At 37.6% G+C, this 19,525-nt stretch overlaps 1 protein-coding gene across 5 annotated transcripts in view; it reads right to left on the minus strand.

Annotated features, from left to right (window-relative positions):
* Positions 1-19,525, minus strand: part of TFDP2 (transcription factor Dp-2) — a 218,285-nt gene that overhangs the window by 119,618 nt on the left and 79,142 nt on the right. For all 5 annotated transcript variants that reach the window (XM_077130301.1, XM_077130302.1, XM_077130300.1 and 2 more), the window contains exon 3: positions 19,427-19,493. In XM_077130301.1, coding sequence (XP_076986416.1) covers positions 19,427-19,493 — 67 coding nt within the window. The remainder of the gene's footprint in view (positions 1-19,426; positions 19,494-19,525) is intronic.

Here is a 19,525-nt window from a genome sequence, read left to right on the forward strand (position 1 = left end):
ACATTTGCATCACTCTAGAAAAAGAAATAAAAAGAAAAAACTCACACATACCATATCCCTGACCCCTCCCTCTCACTGACCACTAGTATTTCCTTCTACTCAATAGATTTTAACCTTTGCTTTCCCTGTTTTTTTTCTATACCCCTTACCACTCCCTTTCATTGATCGCTAGTATTTCAATCTACTCAATTTATTTTAACATTTGTTCCCCTATTATCTATTTATTTTTTATCTATATTTTTTACTCAATATTGTAGATAAAAGGAGCATCAGACACAAGGTGTTCACAATCACAAAGTCACATTGCAAAAGCTATATCATTATACATGCATCTTCAAGAAAATGACTACTGGAACACAGCTCTACAATTTCATGCACTTCCCTCTAGCTTCTCTAATACACCTTAAACTAAAAAGGGGATATCTATAAAATGCATAAGAATAACCTCCAGGATAACCTCTCGACTCTGAAATCTCTCAGCCACTGACACTTTACTTTGTCTCATTTCTCTCTTCCCCCTTTCAGTTGAGAGGGTTTTCTCAATCCCTTGATGCCGAGTCACAGCTCATTCTACGATTTCTGTCCCACGTTGCCAGGGAGGTTTACACCCCAGGGCATCATGTCCCATATAGCAAGGGGGAGGGCGGCAAGTTGGGCTTGCCATATTGGCTGAGAGATATAGGCTACATTTGAGCAACAAAAGAGGTTCTCTGGGGGTGACCTAATTTTAATTAGGCTTAGTCTATCTTTTGCAGGGATAAGTTTCATAAGAACAAACCCCCAAGATGGAGGGCTTGGCTTATGGATTTGGTTGTCCCAGATGCTTGTGAGAAGACCAGGAATTCTCCAAATGGGGAAGTTGAATTTTCCCCGTTTCTTGACGTTCCCCCAAGGGGACTTTCCAAATACTTTTTATTCACTGTTCAAATCAATCAACTATCTTTTCTTTCTGGCTTTATTTGTGCCCCTAGTCCTCTTCCCTCTATCATTCACACATTCAGCTTCGTTCAGTGTACTAATATTACTATGCTACAATTAGATAGTATTGTGTTATTCATTTCTGCACTTTTACAATCAGTCCTGTTGCACAATCTGTATCCCTTCAGCTCCAATTACCCAAAATCTAGCCTATTTCTATGTCTTGATGCCCTCTGTTCTTAACTGAAATTCTCCAAGCTCATTGATCAGTGAGACCATACAGTATTTGTCCTTTTGTTTCTGGCTAATCTCATTCAGCATAATTCCCCCAAGGTCCATCCATGTTGTTATATGCTTCGTGACTTTATTCTGTCTTACAGTTGCTTAAAATTCGATCATATGTATATAACATAGCTTTTTAGCCACTTGTCTGTTGATGGACATTTTGGCTGTTTTCATGTCTTGGCAATTGTAAATAATGCTGCTATAAACATTGGTGTGTAAATGTCCGTTTGTATCCATGGCCTCATGGCCTCTGAACAGATACTTAGCAATGGTATTGCCGGATCATATGGCAATTCTATACTTAGCTTCCTGAGGAACCACCAAACTGCCTCCCACAGTGTACCATTCTACATTCCCACCAACAAACGGTGGATAAGTGTGCCTCTTTCTCCACACCCTCTCCAGCACTTGTCATTTTCTGTTCTATTGATAATGGCCATTCTGCTAGGTGTCAGATGATATCTCATTGTGGTTTTGATTTGCATTTCCCTAATAGCCAGGGAAGTTGTGCATCTCATGTGTCTTTTGGCCACTTGGATTTTGTCTTCTGAGAAGTGTCTATTTATGTCTTTTGCCCATTTTGCAATTGGGCTCTTTGTCTTTTTTGTTGCTGAGTTGAACTATCTCTTTATATATTCTGGATACCCCCTTATCTGATATATTGCTTCCAAATACTGTCTCCAATTCTGTAGCTGTCTTTTTACTTTCTTGACAAAGTTCTTGAATGCACAAAAGTGTTTGATTTTGAGGAGTTCCCACTTATCTATTTCTTTCCTCAATGCTGGTGCTTTGGGTGTAAGGTCTAGGAAAGTGCCTCCTATTATAAGATTTGTAAGATATTTCCCTACATTTTCTTCTAAAAGTTTTATAGTCTTAGATCTAATGTTTAGGTCTTTGATCCATTTTGAGTTAATTTTTGTATAGGGTTTGAGATATGGATCCTCTTTCATTCTTTTGCATGTGGATATCCAGTTCTCCAGGTACTATTTATTGAAGAGACTGTTCTGTCCCGGGTGAGTTGGCTTGATTACCTTATCAAAGATCAATTGTACATAGATGAGAGGGTCTATATCTGAACACACTATTTGATTCCATTGGTCAATATATCTATCTTTATGCCAGTACCATGCTGTTGTGACCACTTTAGCTTTGTAATACAACTTAAAGTCAGGTAGGTAAGACCTCCGACTTCATTTTTCTTTTTCAGGGCTTTTTAGCTAAATTTGGTTATTGGTTTTTCTATTTCTGAAAAGTAAATTTTTGGGATTTTAATTGGTATTGCCTTGAATCTATAAATCAATTTAGGTAGAACTGACACCTTAACTATATTTAGTCTTCCAATACATGAACATGGCATGCCCTTCCATTTATTTAGGTCTTCTGTGATTTCTTTTAGCAATTTCTTGGAGTTTTCTTTGTATAAGCTTTTTGTATCCTTAGTTAAATTTATTCCTAAATACTTTATTCTTTTGTAAATGGGATTTTTTTCTTCATTTCTCCCTCAGTTGCTCATTATTAGCATATCGAAACACTACAAATTTTTGAGTGTTGACCTTGCAATCTGCCACTTTGCTGTACTCATTTATTAGCTCTAGTAGTTTTGCTGTGGATTTTTCAGGGTTTTTGACATATAGTATCATATTATCTGCAAACAGTGAGTTTTATTTCTTCCTTTCCAATTTTGATGCCTTGTATAGAAGTTTCAACACAATGTTGAATAACAATGGTGATAGTGGACATCCTTGTCTTGTTCCTCATCTTAGGGGGAAAGCTTTCAGGCTTTCCCCATTAAGGATGATATTAGCTGTGGGTTTTTCATATATTCCCTTTATCATATTGAAGAACTTTCCTTCTATTCCTGTCCTTTGAAGTGTTTTCAACAAGAGAGGATGTTGAATTTCGTCACTTGCCTTTTCTGCATCAATCAAGATGATCATGTGTGGATTTTCTGCTTTGATTTGTTGATATGGTATATTACAATAATTGTTTTTCTTATGTTGAACCATCCATACCTGGGATGGATCCTACTTGGTTATGGTGTATAATACTTTTAATGTGCTGCTGAATTCTATTTGCAAGAATTTTGTTAAAGATTTTTGCATCTATATTCATTAAAGAGATTGGTCTGTAATTTTCTTTTCTTGTAATATCTTTGTCTGGCTTTGGTCTGAAGGTGATGTTGGCTTCGTAGAATGAGTTAGGTAGCCTTCCCTCCTCTTCAATTTTTTTGAAGAGTTTGAGCAGGATTGGTACTAATTCTTTCTGAAATGTTTGGGAGAATTCACATGTGACGCCATCTGGTCCTAGACTTTTCTTTTTGGGGAATGTGTTGGCTTGAAAGGACGTATTTCCCCTAGAAAGGCCATGTTTTAATCAAAATCCCATTTTGTAAAGGCAAAATAATCCCTATTCAATATTGTATGTTTGAATCTGTAATTAGATCATCTCCCTGGAGATGTAATCCAATCAAGAGTGGTTGTTAAATTGGATTAGGTGACAATATGTCTCCACCCATTTGGGTGGGTCTTGATTAGTTTCTGTAGTTGTATAAAAGAGGAAACAATTTGGAGAATGAGAGTGATTCAGAGAGAGCAGAGCAGAACGACATAGCCACGAGAAGCAGAGTCCACCAGCCAGAGACCTTTGGAGATGAAGAAGGAAAATGCCTCTTGGGAGCTTCATGAAACAGGAAGCCAGGAGAAGAAGCTATCAGATGATGCTGTGTTCATCATAAGCACTTCCAGATGAGAAAGGAACCCTGACCGTGTTCACCATGTGCCTTTCCAGATGAAAGAGAAACTCTGTGTTCAGCATGTGCCCTTCTACTTGAGAGAGACACCCTGAACTTCATCGGCCTTCTTGAACCAAGGTATTTTTCCCTGGATGCCTTAGATTGGACATTTCTACAGACTTGTTTTAACTGGACATTTTCTTGGCCTTAGAATCGTAAACTAGCAACTTATTAAATTCCCCTTTTTAAAAGCCATTCTGTTTCTGGTATATTGCATTCCGGCAGTTAGCAAACTAGAACAGGGAGTTTCTTAATGACTGATTCAATTTCTTTACTTGTGATTGGTTTGTTGAGGTCGTTTATTTCTTCTTGAGTCAATGTTGTTTGTTAATGCCTTTCTAGGAAGCTGTCCATTTCGTCTACATTGTCTAGTTCATTAGCATAAAGTTGTTCATCGTATCCTCTCATTACCTCCTTTTTTTCTGTGGGGTCAGACTTTATTATTTTGCATCCCCTCTCTTCTTCTTTTTGTCAACATTGCTAAGGGCCCATCAATCTTATTGACTTTCTCACAGAACCAACTTCTGGCTTTCTTGATTTTCTCAATTGTTTCCTTGTTGTCAATTTCATTTATTTCTGTTCTAATCTTCATTATTTCTTTCCTTTTGCTTGCTTTGGGGTCAGTTTGCTATTCTATCTTTAGTTCTTCCAAGTGAACAGTTAATTCCTTGATTTCAGTTCTTTCTTCTTTTTTGATATAGGCATTTAGGGCAATAAACTTCCCTCTTAGCACTGCCTTTACAGCATCCCATAAATTTTGATATGTTGTGTTTTCATTTTCATTTGCCTCAAGATATTTACCAATTTCTCTTGCAATTTCTTCCTTGACCCACTGGTTATTTAAGTATGTGTTGTTCAGCCTCCAAGTATTTGTGAATTTCCTGGCCCTCTGCCTGTTATTTCCAACTTCATTTCTTTATGACCTGAGAAAATGTCTTGTATGATTTCAATCTTTTTAAATTTATTGAGATTTGCTTTGTGATCCAGCATATGATCTGTCATTGAGAATGATCTATAAGCACTTAAGAAAAAGGTGTATCCTGCTGTTGTGGGGTGTAATGTTCTATAAATGTCTGTTAAATTTAGCTCATTTATTGTAATATTCAAATTCTCTCTTTCTTAACTGATCCTCTGTCTAGATGTTCTTTCCATTGATGAGTACGTGGAATTAAAGTCTCCAACTATTATGGTAGATGTGTCTATCTCCCTTTTCAGTGCTTTCAGTGTTTCTCTCATGTACTTTGGAGTAGTCTGGCTTGGTGCATAAATATTTATGATTGTTACATCTTGTTGAATTGTTTCTTTTATTAATACATAGTGTCCTTCTTTGTCTCTTTTAATTGCTTTACATTTGAAGTCTAATTTGTTGGATATTAGAATACTTATTCTTGCTCTTTTCTGATTGTTGTTTGCATGAATAATCTTTTCCCAAACTTTCACTTTCAACCTATGTTTATCCTTGGGTCTAAAATGCATCTCCTGTAGACAGCACACAGACAGGTCCCATTTGTTAATCCATTCTGCCAGTCTATGTCTTTTGATTGGGAAGTTTAATCCATTAACTTTTAGTGTTATTACTGTAAGGGCAGTACTTTCTTCTACCATTTTATCTTTTGGATTTTATATGTCATATCTAATTTTTCTTCTCTTTACCTTACTGATAGTCTTCATTTCTACACTCTTATCCACCCTCTCTCTGCTGTCTTTTCCTATCAGTCTCTAGTGCCCCCTTCAGTAGTTCTTGGAGAGCCAGTCTCTTGGTCACAAATTCTCTCAGTGATTTTTTGTCTGAAAATGTTTTAATTTCCCTCTCATTTCTGAGGGACAATTTTGTTGGATATACAATTCTTGGTTGGCACTTTTTCTCTTTTAGTATTTTAAATATATCATACCACTGTCTTCTTGCCTCTATGGTCTCTGCTGAGAATTCTACACATAGTCTTAATGGGCTTCCCTTGTATGTGATGGATTACTTTTCTCTTATTGCTTTCAAAACTCTCTCTTTCTCTTTGACATCTGACATTCTGATTAGTAAGTGTCTTCGAGTACATCTATTTGGATCCATTCATTTGAGGTATGCTGCACTTCTTGGATCTGTAATTTTAAGTCTTTCATAAAAGTTGGGAAATATTCAGTGATAATTTCCTCCATTAGTTTTTCTCCTCCTTTTCCCTTCTCTTCTCCTTCTGGGATACCCACAACACATACATTTGTGGGCTTCATGTTGTCATTTAATTCTCCGAGTCCCTGCTCCTATTTTCCCATTCCTTTCCCTATATTTTCCTTTGCTTGTTGGATTTCAGATGTCCTGTCCTCCAGCTCACTAATCCTATCTTCTGCCTCTTGAAATCTAACATTGTAGGTTTCCATTGCTTTTTTCATCTTTTCTACTGTGCCTTTCATCCCCTTAAGTTCTGTGATTTTTTTTTCAGACTTTTTTTTCCCTTTTTTTTCCTTATGAAACATAGCACGCAGAGATGAGAGGTTTTTTCAGACTTTTGATTTCTTCTTTTTGTTCATCCCTTACCTTCTTTATATCCTCCCTCAATTCACTGATTTGATTTTTGATGACATTTTCCATGTCTGTTCAAACATCCTGAATTAATTGTTTCAACTCCTGTATCTCATTTGAATTGTTGGTTTGTTCCTTTGACTGGGCCATATCTTCAATTTTCCTAGTACGACTTGTTATTTTTTGCTGGCATCTAGACATTTAATTTCCTTAATTAGTTTATTCTGGATATTGTTTCCCATTTTTACCTAAAATTTTCTTGCTAGATGACTTTGTTGTCTAACTGTTCTTTGAAATTCAGTTCAGCTTATTCTAGACCTCTAGCTTAGGTTTTGTTTAACAGATCAGAAATTTTCAGTTTTTGTTTTCTTGTTTCTTGCCCTGCCTGTATGCTGACTTTTTTTTTCCCTTAGGAGGGTCTACTTCGATATTATAGACCCCAGTCAGATTTTCCCAGACCAGACTGGCCTCCTCTCAGGAGGAAAGAGTCACCTGCATCAGTTTTCCCTGAAGACGAGACCCAGCAGGTTGAAAGACCTTCCTATGAAGCCTCTAGACTCTGTGTTTTTCCTGTCCTGCCCAGTGTGTGGTGCTTGTCTCCCTGTGGGTCCCTCCAGCATAAAGTGATGTGGTACCTTTAACTTTAGCAGATTCTCCCTGCTGGGGCATGGTTGAGACAGAGGAAAGATTGTAGTCTGGCTTTAGCTGCTTCAGTTTTCCAGACCCTGGGGTCTGAATTCCTTGAGGTTTATCCATTTTGTAACATGGATCAGTACTTTATTCCTTTTTATTATCAAATAATATCCCATTGTATACTGTCTTAGTTTCCTGGCTGCTAAAACAAATACCATACAATGGGATGGCTTAAACAACAGGAATTTATTGGCTCATGATTTTGAGGCTAGGAAAATTCCAAAAGAACAGTGATGCTCTCTCCCACAGAAACTATGACATTCTGGGCTGACTGCTGGTAATCCTTGGGTACTGTGCTTTTCTGTCTCCCAGAGATATCCTCTCCTTTCTCTTCCAGGCCCCTCTGACTTCCAGCTTATTCTCCTCCCTGGTGTATTTCTTCCTGTGATCTTCTCAATAACATCTCCCATAACAGGATTAAGACCATCTTGGTTCAGTTGGTCACATCTAAACAAACAACAATATCTTTAAAAGGTCCCACATACAGTGAATTCATACCCACTAAAATAGATTAAGAATGTGTTTTTCTGGGGTACAAAATAATGCATCCTACCACATATCTGTATACATTTTATTTATCCTTTATCAGTTGATGGACATTTTGGGTTATTTCCACTTTGGGCTATCATGAATAACACTGCTACGAATATTCATGTAAAAGTTTTTGAGTGAACATGCATTTTCAATTTTCTTGGGTATGTACCTAGGAGTAGAATTGCTGGGTCATATGGTAACTGTAAGTTTAGCTATTTGAAGGACTGTCAGACTGTTTTCCAAAATAGCTGTACCATTTTGCATTCCAAACAATGTATGAAGATTTCAATTTATTCACATACTTGCCACCACTTGTTCTAATCTCTTTGATTATCACCATCTTAGTGGGGGTACTATAATAAGTAGTATCTCATTATAGATTTGATAAGCATTTCTCTAATAATTAATGACATTGAGCATCTTTTCACATGCATGGTAGGTATTTCTTCTTTGGACAAAGGTGTATTCAAATTCTTTCCCATTTCAAATTGAGTAGCTTATTTTTTCTATTGTCAAGATGCTGGAGTTTGTTGTAAATTCTACATGACAGCCCTTTACCAAATACATGATTTGCAAACATTTTCTATCATCCAATGGTTAGTTTTTCCTTTTTTTTACAATGTCCTTTGAAACACAAAACTTTTAATTTCAAAATACTTTAAAACTTACAGGAGACTTCCGGAGAAGATGGCGGCTTAGTAAGACGCGCGGGTCTTAGTTCCTCCTCCAGAAAAGCAACTAAAGAAACAGAAACAATACGAAACAGCTCCCGGAGTCACGACAGAGACCAAAAAGACAGCGTACCCCATTCTGGAACAGCTGAACGGGCAGGGAGAATCTGCTGCGGTGAGATACCCGAGGGGCGCGCGTTTTCCCGGCCGGGGCGGCTGGCAACTGGGGTCCCCTCCACGCACGTGGCTCCCCGTCTGACTGGGAACGTTGGATAGCAGGGCCCTCCCGTCACGCTTGGCGATTCGGGCCAGCTGGGCAATTAGGACCGGCACTCTCCCAAGCCGCGGCGGCCAGCAACCCCCACCTCCAAGCGTGGTTTCCCGGGCCGACTGCCGTGCAGACAGACGAGCGCCACGAGCGCCACCTACTGGGCAGGAAAAGAAAAACAGAGCCCAGAGGTTTCACAGAAAAAGCTTTCAACCAGCCGGGTCCCACACCCAGGGAAATCTGATCAAATGCCCAGACACCAGCAGAAAATAATGGATGACGCTCGGAAAATTGAAGATATGGCCCAGTCAAAGGAACAAACCAATAGTTCAAATGAGATACAGGAGCTGAGACAACTAATGCTGAATATACGAACAGAAATGGAAAAACTCTTCAAAAACCAAATCAATAAATTGAGGGAGGACATGAAGAAGACATGGGCTGAACAAAAAGAAGAAATAGAAAATCTGAAAAAACAAATCACAGAACTTATGGGAGTGAAGGACAAAGAAGAAAAAATGGAAAAAACAATGGATACCTACAATGGTAGATCTAAAGAGACAGAAGCTACAATTAGTGAACTGGAGGATGGAACATCTGAATTCCAAAAAGAAACAGAAACTATAGGGAAAAGAATGGAAAAACTTGAGCAGGGGATCAGGGAACTGAATGACAATATGAAACGCACAAATATACGTGTTGTGGGTGTCCCAGAAGGAGAAGAGAAGGGAAAAGGAAGAGAAAAACTAATGGAAGAAATTATCACTGAAAATTTCCCAACTCTTATGAAAGACCTAAATTTGCAGATCCAAGAAGTGCAGCGCACCCCAAAGAGAATAGACCCAAATAGGCGTTCTCCAAGACACTTACTAGTTAGAATGTCAGAGGTCAAAGAGAAAGAGAGGATCTTGAAAGCAGCAAGAGAAAAACAATCTGTCACATACAAGGGAAACCCAATAAGACTATGTGTAGATTTCTCAGCAGAAACCATGGAAGCTAGAAGACAGTGGGATGATATATTTAAATTACTAAAAGAGAAAAACTGCCAACCAAGACTCCTATATCCAGCAAAATTGTCCTTCAAAAATGAAGGAGAAATTAAAACATTTATAGACAAAAAGTCACTGAGAGAATTTGTGACCAAGAGACCAGCTCTGCAAGAAATACTAAAGGGAGCACTAGAGTCAGATACGAAAAGACAGAAGAGAGAGGTATGGAGTAAAGTGTAGAAAGAAGGAAAATCAGATATGATATATATAATACAAAAGCCAAAATGGTAGAGGAAAATATTATCCAAACAGTAATAATACTAAAAGTTAATGGACTGAATTTCCCAATCAAAAGACATAGAATGGCAGAATGGATTACGACCCAGCAATACCACTGCTAGGTATCTACTCAAGGGACTTAAGGGCAAAGATACAGATGGACATTTGCACACCAGTGTTTATAGCAGCGTTATCTACAGTTGCAAAGAGATGGAAACAGCCAAGATGTTCATCGGCAGACGAGTGGCTAAACAAACTGTGGCGTATACCTACGATGGAATGTTGTGCAGCTTTGAGACGGACTAAACTTATGAAGCATGTGGTAACGTGGATGGACCTAGAGAACATTGTGCTGAGTGAGTCTAGCCCAAAGCTAAAGGACAGGTGCTGTAGGGTCCCACTGATGTGAACCGACATTCGAGGGTCAGCTTGGAGTGTATCATTGGTAACGGAGACCAGCAGGAGTTAGAAATGGGGTAAGATAGTGGGTGGATGGAGCTGGAGGGATACAGACTGTGCAACAGGACTGGATACAGGGACTCGAGGATGGACAGCACGGTAATACCTAAGTGTAATGTGGCTAGGTTGGAACACTGAATGAAGCTGCACCTGAAATATGGTTTTTTGTTTGTTAAAAAAAAAAAAAAAAACTTACAGGACAATTTCAAAAAATAATATATACCCATATAGAGAATTTCAACATAACTTTACTTACCCCAGATACCCAGATCCACCAATTTTAACATTTTGTGATATTTACTATACTTAAATCTCATCTCTCTATCTGCCTATCTGCTTTATCTATGTATCAACCCATTTTATGAACACTTGAGTGTAGATTGTATAAATGAAGCTCTCTGAACACTTACTACTGCAATGTACATTTCCTAAGAACAAGGATATTTATTTATACAACCACATTAAGTATAATTATCAAGATCAATAAATTTAACATTGAAATAAAGCTTACAGTCTATATTCCAATTTTTTCATATGTCCCAATAATACCGCTTTGAGCGTTTCCTCCTCCATTGCTAGATCCCATCCAGACCATGTATTGCATTTAATTGTCATTGTTTCTTTAAGTTGTTCCTTCTTTCTTTCTGGAGGGGGGGGGGTGTCACACTTCATTCTTTTTCCAAGTGAGTATCCCCTTACTGCGGCACCATTTATTGAATTTTTATTTGTTTGTTTTCTTTCGTTCTTTCTCTGCTTGTTTGTTTGTCTTTGGGGAAGTGCATGGGCCAGGAATCAAAACCAGGGCTCTGCATGGCAGGCGAGAATTCTACCACTGAACTACCCTTGCACCCTGTCCTTCTTTCATTTTTTTAAAAATTACTAGGGATATATACAACATAACTTTCCCATCTCAACAACTCTTAAGCATACCATCAATGGGATTAATCATTACTAAAACTTCCTCATCTCCCCAACAAAAACCTTACACCCATTATGCATTAACTATTCATTCCCCCTGCCCCCTGCCTGTGGCAACTTAAACTCTAATTTCTTTCTTCTTACGAGCTTCTAATATTCTTTATAGCTAAGAAGGTACTTCAGTTTAATATCCTGAATATATAACAATCTTGTTTGCTTTGATACCAACTTAACTTTGACAGTATAAACAGACTATTCTCCTATACCTCTCTATCCCCCACTTCAGTAGTTCTTGACACAAATTAAATGTCTATACATTTAATCCAAAACCACTGATTTACCATTACATTTTTTGCATCTGCCTTTTAGACTCTATAGGAAGTAAAAAGTAGAGCTACAAAGCAAAACTACAATAGTACTGGCATTTATATTTACCCATGTTGTTACTTTCACCAGATTTTTTATTTCTTCATGCAGATTTTTTTCAATGTGGGCTCCTTACATGTATGTATTCCTAAATCTATACATACACAGACAGGCAGATATGCGATATGTATATCATAGGGAATTTTGTTTGTACCTTCTGTTGTTTGTTTATTTTGGGGGTGGGACAGGTATATGGGCTGGGAATAGAACCTGAGCCTCCCATGTGGCAGGTGAGGATTCTTCCCGAGCTACCCGTGCATTTCCCTTCAGGCAGTTTTGATCTATTGTCTTTTGTACTTTCCTTTCAAACCATAGAATTCTCTCTAGCACCTGTTGTAAGGCAGGTCTGCTAAGACAGACTGGGCCAGACATGGTCCCAGTATAAGCACACAGGCTACTGTGCTCCTCCAGATGGGGCCAAGGGTCTGCAGCTGGGGCACCGGCCGGCTCTAGCCAAGCCAGTGCAGGCTGGAGGAGGGGACAGCCAGGGAGCCAGGTTACTGCTTTTCTGTAGCCTTTTTCTTGAGTCAGTGCTTGCTCTGCTACTGGTAAATGTTTTCCGAAGCTTTGAGAAAGCTGTTTCTGCCAGTTCTTGCTGTTTGTCCAAAGCTCTGAGGAGAGGAAGAGCCATGAAGCATCTCATGCTGCCATCCTGAACAGAGCTTTGGTTAATCCCACTTGCTACAAAAGCTGATGAAGTCCAAATTAGTTCCTTGTGATTTCGGTATCGTACGTAAGAAATCACTCAAGATTTACACCTATGTTTTCCTCTAAGAATTCTGTAGTTTTAGCCCTTAAATTTGGGACTGATCCATTTTGAGCTGTTTTTTGTATTTAGTATGAGAGGAAGGAGTCCAACTTCATCACTGGCTGTGGATTTCCAGTTGTCCCAGAACCATCTGTGGAATAAACTCTTCTTTCACTATTGAATTGTCTTTGTACCTTTGTCAAAAGTCAATCAACAGTAAATGTGAGGATTTATTTCTGGACATTCATTCTATTCCACTGAAGTTCAGCTATCCTTATGCCAGTAACATAATTTTCATTACTGTGGTTTTATACTAAGTTTTGAAATTGAGACATATGAGTCCTGCAACTTGGTTCTTCTTTCTCAAGATTGTTTTGACTATTCTGGGTATCATTCCATATATAAATTTTAGGATCAGCTTATCAATTTTGATAAAGATTGCCTTGAATATGTAGATCAATTTTGAGAATATTGCCATCTTCATCTTCAGTCTTCCCATCTATGAACATATGATGTCTTCTCACTTATTTGGGTCCTTCTTTAATTTTTTTCAATAACGTTTTACAGTTTTCAATGTACAACTTTTATATTTCCTTAAATTTATTCCTAAGTATTGTATTGTTTTTGCTGCTATTATAATTGGAATATCATGACTAGTGTATAGACATGGAATCGATCTTTGCATTTTGAACTTGTATCCTGCAAACTTGCACAACTTGTTTATTAGCTTTGGAAGATTTTTATCCATGCCTTAGGGTTTTCTACAGTAGTGCTAATGAGATATATATGATCATGTTATCTATGAATAGAGATAATTTTGTGTCTTCCTTTTCAATCTGGATTTCTTTTATTTCCTCATCCTGCCAAATTGTTTTGTTGTAACATGGGAGAGGCTGAGCAAGTTTACAAACTGATGGGAAGGAAATAATGAGAAGGTGATCATCAATAGAGAAAAAAGATTTCTAAGGAGACTGAAAGGAATAGGATTCAGAATGCCAACACAGAATTAATCTTCGCAAGAGAAGGGTTATATCTTAATTGTAACAGAGGTAAAAGATCAGTAAAAGATACAGCTATGGTGGCTAGTACAGCCAAATTATGCCTTCAATATTCTCCAAAAAAAAAAAATAATAAATTCTTTCAGAAGATTTTAGAGAGCTCTAAGGAGAGTAAAGAAGGTGTGACGCAGGCACTGTGGGAAGAAGTGGAAAGAGGAAGCAAGATGAAGAAAATAAAGACAAGCAGCACTGAACAATCACACTCAGCTGGGGTTAAAGATCTTCAAACCATGAAACTGAATGATTTGCTCAGGAGGGAGGATGGCAGGATTGCATCAGGGATTTTGTCACCAACCAGTGCTCCAAAACGAAAACGAATGGAGGTGTGAGGCAGCACTGTAGGTGTATGGAAGGATGGCACAGCAGTGAGAAAAAAGACTCGCGAGGTAAAAAGGAACATCTATTCACTGATTTAACAAATATTTATTGCGTGCTTAATAAGTGCCAGGTATTGTTCTAGGGATAAACCAAGAATAGAACAAAGTCCCTCCCCTTGTGAATCACAAATTTACACATATATTACTCGGTAGCAATAAATCCTATAGAGAAAAAAAATAAAGCAGATTGAAGAACAAGAGAATGAAATAGCAAAGAGATAACACTCCAGATGGAGTGGGCCAGAGAAGGCTGTACTGAGGAAGTCACCATATATCAGAGACCTAAGTAGTATAATTTGTAGTGCTAATGAGATTAGGATGTATGGAACAGGTAAAGGAAGTGACACCATCAGAAAGAGAACTCTGGCAGCAGAGTGGAGATAAAATCAGAAGGGAAGGAAACCCAACAGAAAGAGAGGCTGTAAATACTAAGAACTTGCTACCAAATCCAAGTGAGAAAGAACAAGAGTCTAGAATAGTTGGAAAAGGGAGGGAAAGAAATTATCATAATTAAAAACTAGGTTAAGTGACTGGATATTTGGAGAGAAGGAGAACATGTTAACTAAGGTCGATTCCCAGATTAGTGTGACAGACTGAGTGGCTACCAGATAGAGGCCACCCACACTTTTCTCTTTTTGTTTTAACAGTACAACTCTTTTCCCCAAGGAAAATCTTAGGTGGAATGTTCACATATATATCAGACAAAATGACGGCTCAGCAGATGGAGGACATGGGCAGAGGTCAATTTTTTTTAGCAGTAGTTCTAATATGAGATGAGGAATGGAGGCATATTCTGGAGAGTCCCTTTCTAAGAGTGTACAAACCCCCTCTCCCTCCCCTGGACCTCAGAAATGGATGGTCAGTAGGGGAAATCTTTATGTTCTTTTCCCTTATTATAAAAGTAATATTATATTAAAGAAAAATGAGAAAAGTACAAAGGAAAAAGATCATGCATCATAATGCACAAAACTAAAATATTGTATTTTCTTCCACTATTTTTTCTGCATGGTTTTGTTTTTATATAGTAATAATCATATTACATTTGCTCTTAAGATTTAAATCTGATAAACCCTTTATGGAAAAAAAAATTGTACAGATATTGCGTATGTCATATGCATTACTTTTAGAATGTTGGTTGAGGGAAAAATGGTCAAGCTAATGTTACTTTAAAAACACACTAAAGTGAATTTGTATTCTACTAATTACAACCTTGACTATTAACATAGGTAAGATCCCTTACAATAAATCTATGCTATGAGGCTCAGAACCACTGAACTATTTACACATTTATGCTATTTATAAACTTTTAAATATGTTGTTTCTTTACCTTTCCTCATACTACAAACTTTCTCCATATTATTATAAATGATACCTAAATATTTAAACATATTTATAAATACAAATATTTAATATTTCATTGATTGGAAACACTGTAATTTACTTATCCATTCCCCAAACGCTGGACTTAGATGTCTCTAATTTCTTGTTTTGATAAATGTTACCACAATAAATACCTTTTGAATATGGTCTGGTTCTGCTTCTGTTTCGGCTATTTAGCTCCTATTGGACCAACCCTCTAGAAGGGATCAAGTCACACTTGCATGAGAATAGCCAAGCGAGTGTTGCATTCTTTACGGCTTTTAGCCAGAAGGCAGGCACCAGTCTATGGTCAGCAGAATGCTAAAATCCCAGTTAAAAATACGCAATCTGACTGTCTGGAAGAAATGGATGACAGAGCCTGGGGCATAAACATGACTGCTAAAAAGTAAAGGGACAAAATGAGGAAGGAAAGACCCAGAAACAGGAAGTTCCAACTTCTGTGTATAAACTCTGCCCAAATCATTAACTTTTGAACCATCTATGTGTGTGGGCAGATTCCAAGCAGCCATGCTAAGGGTAAAACAAATTCTTTGACTAAATTAAGATTTAAATTGCCACCCAACACAGTGAAGACAAAATTTACAATCAAAGTCCAACCAAGATAAGTGTCCACTACAACAAAACAATAAAACTTCTCAGAGGAATATAAATGAATCCAGAGCCTTTACAACATATCTAGTGTTTGGGATATATCCAAAATTACAAGGTACAAGGAAATAGAAGAATGTGACCCATTCTCTAGGAAAAAAACAATCAATGATTTCAACCCTGACATGACTACATACAGAATTAACAACCAAGGATTTTAAAGAAGCTACTATAACTATGCTCAGGATATAAAGGAAAATATAAGCATAATGAAACAAAAGAAAGGAAATCTCGATGGAGGAACTATAAAAAAGAACCAAATCTAGACTTGAAAAATTCAGTATCTTAAATAAACGTACTGGATAGAATTAACAACAGAATGAAGATAGCAGAAAACTATAAATTAGCTTGAAGATAGATTAATAGAAATTTTACAATCTGAAGAACAGGAAGGGAAAGAAGTGGAGAAAAAATAAATAAACTCAGGATGCACAGGGCAATATCAAAACATTTAACATACATGTAACCAGAGTCCCAGAAGGAAAAGAGATAGAATGAGGTAGGAAAAAATATATATTTACAAGCATAATAGCCAAGAATTTCTCAAATTTGGCAAAAGACATAACTTTACAGATTCAAGACGTACAGCAAACCTTAAGATTTTCTCCTAATGCCGATGCTAAAAAGCATAATTATACAGCCAAAGAAATCAACATTTAAAAATTTTCTGATAGACATTACCAAAGAGTTTCCCAAAAGAAATATCAGTGTGGCTAAAGCATAATGAGTGAGGATAAAGAAGATGTAGGGACAAGACAATGCAAAGATATATAGGCAAGGAGTTCATGATTTTGTTTTCATTAAAATAGGAGGCCATTAAGAAAGTCTTAAACAGGTGAATGACTCATTAATCATACTTTTGAGTATTTACCTGACGAAAAGCAAAAGAAATAAAAACTTAGTGGATTAATGATATTCATTACGATGTTTAACACCGTATATAGATAGATCACATATATAAAAACTACAGAGTGGTGATGATTATTTCTGGATTTTGAGAGGCTGTTTTATATATATAACCTGATATGTAGAGATAAGAACAAAGCCAAACAGGTTGCGATTAAAGTAATTCAGACACAGGTGTAAGGAAGACAGTGTCTATATTTTAAACCACACATACTCTTTGAGACCAATGGAAGAAAGGTTTATTTGGTCTGGAACTGGAATTTACTATAGCGCATAATCTAAATTAACCTGTCTGGATAGCTCATTTGAACAAGAGAAACACACAAAGCCCAGAATAAGAAAGAGGTCCTTTAAGCCTGTATAGATTATTGTAATGCCTGGATACATCCTACAGTATTATAAGCAGATAATCAAAAAGTATTGGCAAAGTCCCCTGAGGGAGGGGAGAAAGAATATGGTAGTATTAAACCTTACCATCAGGCAATCCCCTGATACTGTATCAAACTTTAGGGACACCCAAATCAATAGGCCATGCCCTTAATCATGAGACTTACTCTTGTGAAGCTTACGTAGGTAGCAGAGACGTTTAGACTACCCACAGGTATGCCTAAGAGTTACTTCTGGAGGACCTCTGTTGTTGCTCAAATGTGGCCTCAGTCTCTCTAAGCCCAACTCTGTAAGTGAAATCATTGCCCTACCCCCTACATGGGACATGACATCCAGGGGTGAAAGTCTCCCTGGCAACGCGGGAGAGGACTCCCAGGGATGAATCCAGACCTGGCACCATGGGATCAACAATTCTATCCTGATCAAAAGGGGGAAAAGAAGTGTAACTAATAAAGTATCAGTGGCAGAGAGAGTTCAAATACAGTTGAGAGGTTACTCTGGAGGTTGCTCTTATGCAAGATTCAGGTAGACCTTGCTACTTATCATAACCTGCCAACCCCAAACCAGGACCATTCCAGCCAATCCTAAAAAATGCATAGGGCAATATATAAGATTCCACAAGGGTTCCAGGCACTAGAATAACTCTGCAGAAACCTACAACCTCCATACGGTCCCTGGTCCAGATAAGTCCTGAAACCTAGCCCAGCCTCTCCAGAACATCAGATAGTTCCATCTCCCTACCCCATATTAGTGACAGACCCTTTCAATATCAAAAATTTAGAATTCCACAGCACAAACACCCCTAAGGTAAGGGAAGAAAAGATCAAAGGTGATGGTGGAGTTAGATAGGATTTAACAAATGAATATGATTGCTGAATTATTAAATTGATATCTCTCTTAGTCTCCAGTAAACCTAAAATTGTAAAATTGTAACCCGTGTCAAAGTCTGAAATTTGTTCTGCAACTAATTGTGGTGCTGTGCTTTGAAATTTATTACTTTTTTGTATATATATCATTTTTCACAAAAAAAGGAAAAAAAGTCAATTGTGATGATAAAAAAATATTTAAGCCCTCTAGCCTCCTATATTCTGGAGCTTCCTCACCGGGTGCTGGGACTAGCTATGGGCGTGCCAAGGCTCTGGTCCCCTCAGCCCCGGGCAGTAGGGCAGCCCAGGCCGCTGCAGCTCAGTGGTGGCTGACTCCTGACCTTAGACAGCCTTCTCAGCCCAACCCTAGTGCACCCTAATAATATTATTTTCTATGCATGACGCAGAAAATAACATGAAAAAAACTGGGAAGCATCAAGGCTCAAAATATCTTTTCTATGGCTTCATAATTTGTATATACTATTAAAATTATTAACCTAAACATTTTATACTGAAATACAGATATCTTTAGCCTTCTCTCCCGAGTACATCTCCCATTTCGGAAATAAATCCTTTGAGGAAATTGATGCTTTCCTCATAGCTGTTTGTACCACAATGGCATGCGTTCTGAATGCTCCTATCCTTTAGAATGGGAAACTGGAAAATACACACAGGCAGAAAGAAGGGAACAATGAAACCCATATAACCATTACTCAGCTTAAAAAAATTAATCAACTCATAGGCAATCCTGTTTTATCTATAATGCACCCCACTTTACCTTACTTCTCCAACTGGATTACTCTGAAGGCAATCCCAGTAAGCACAGCATTTCACCACTGAACTTCAGTACATACCTCTGCATACTAAAAGATACCACAGACATCTTGTGTAAGTTCCTGTATCGGTGGGTCAGATTTCTGATATATACTTTACCCCAGTAAGCCATACATTAGTTACAAGAATCTACCAAATGTAACATACTTTACTGTACTGTCTTACAAATTAAGTCACTAGGAAGTAGGGCTCTTCTTCAGGAAAATCAAGACAAAGGTGGTCTGAACAGTTTCCATTATAAAAGGGACACTGATCAAAGCTGGTCTTAGAGACCTCTTAGAAAAGAGATGGAGGAGAATCTCTCACCAACACATCCTCCACCTCGCAGAGGTAAATGATTTTCACGTGACACAAATTATTTGGTACATGACCACATACTGTAATACGATATCATCATTATAATATAAAGTAATCAATGTCACTGCATAGTTTCCAAAGCAAATGCTCATTTCAGGCAATTTTTATTTAACTATCATTACCTTTTGTTGGACTGAGATTCTGATCTATAAATCCTTTTAGTCCTGCATTTGCGGAAGTCAAATCTACCTGAATAAAAATAAAAACAAAAGGATGTTAAA

Source organism: Tamandua tetradactyla, chromosome 15, assembly GCF_023851605.1.
Source record: "Tamandua tetradactyla isolate mTamTet1 chromosome 15, mTamTet1.pri, whole genome shotgun sequence".
NCBI lineage: Eukaryota > Metazoa > Chordata > Mammalia > Pilosa > Myrmecophagidae > Tamandua > Tamandua tetradactyla.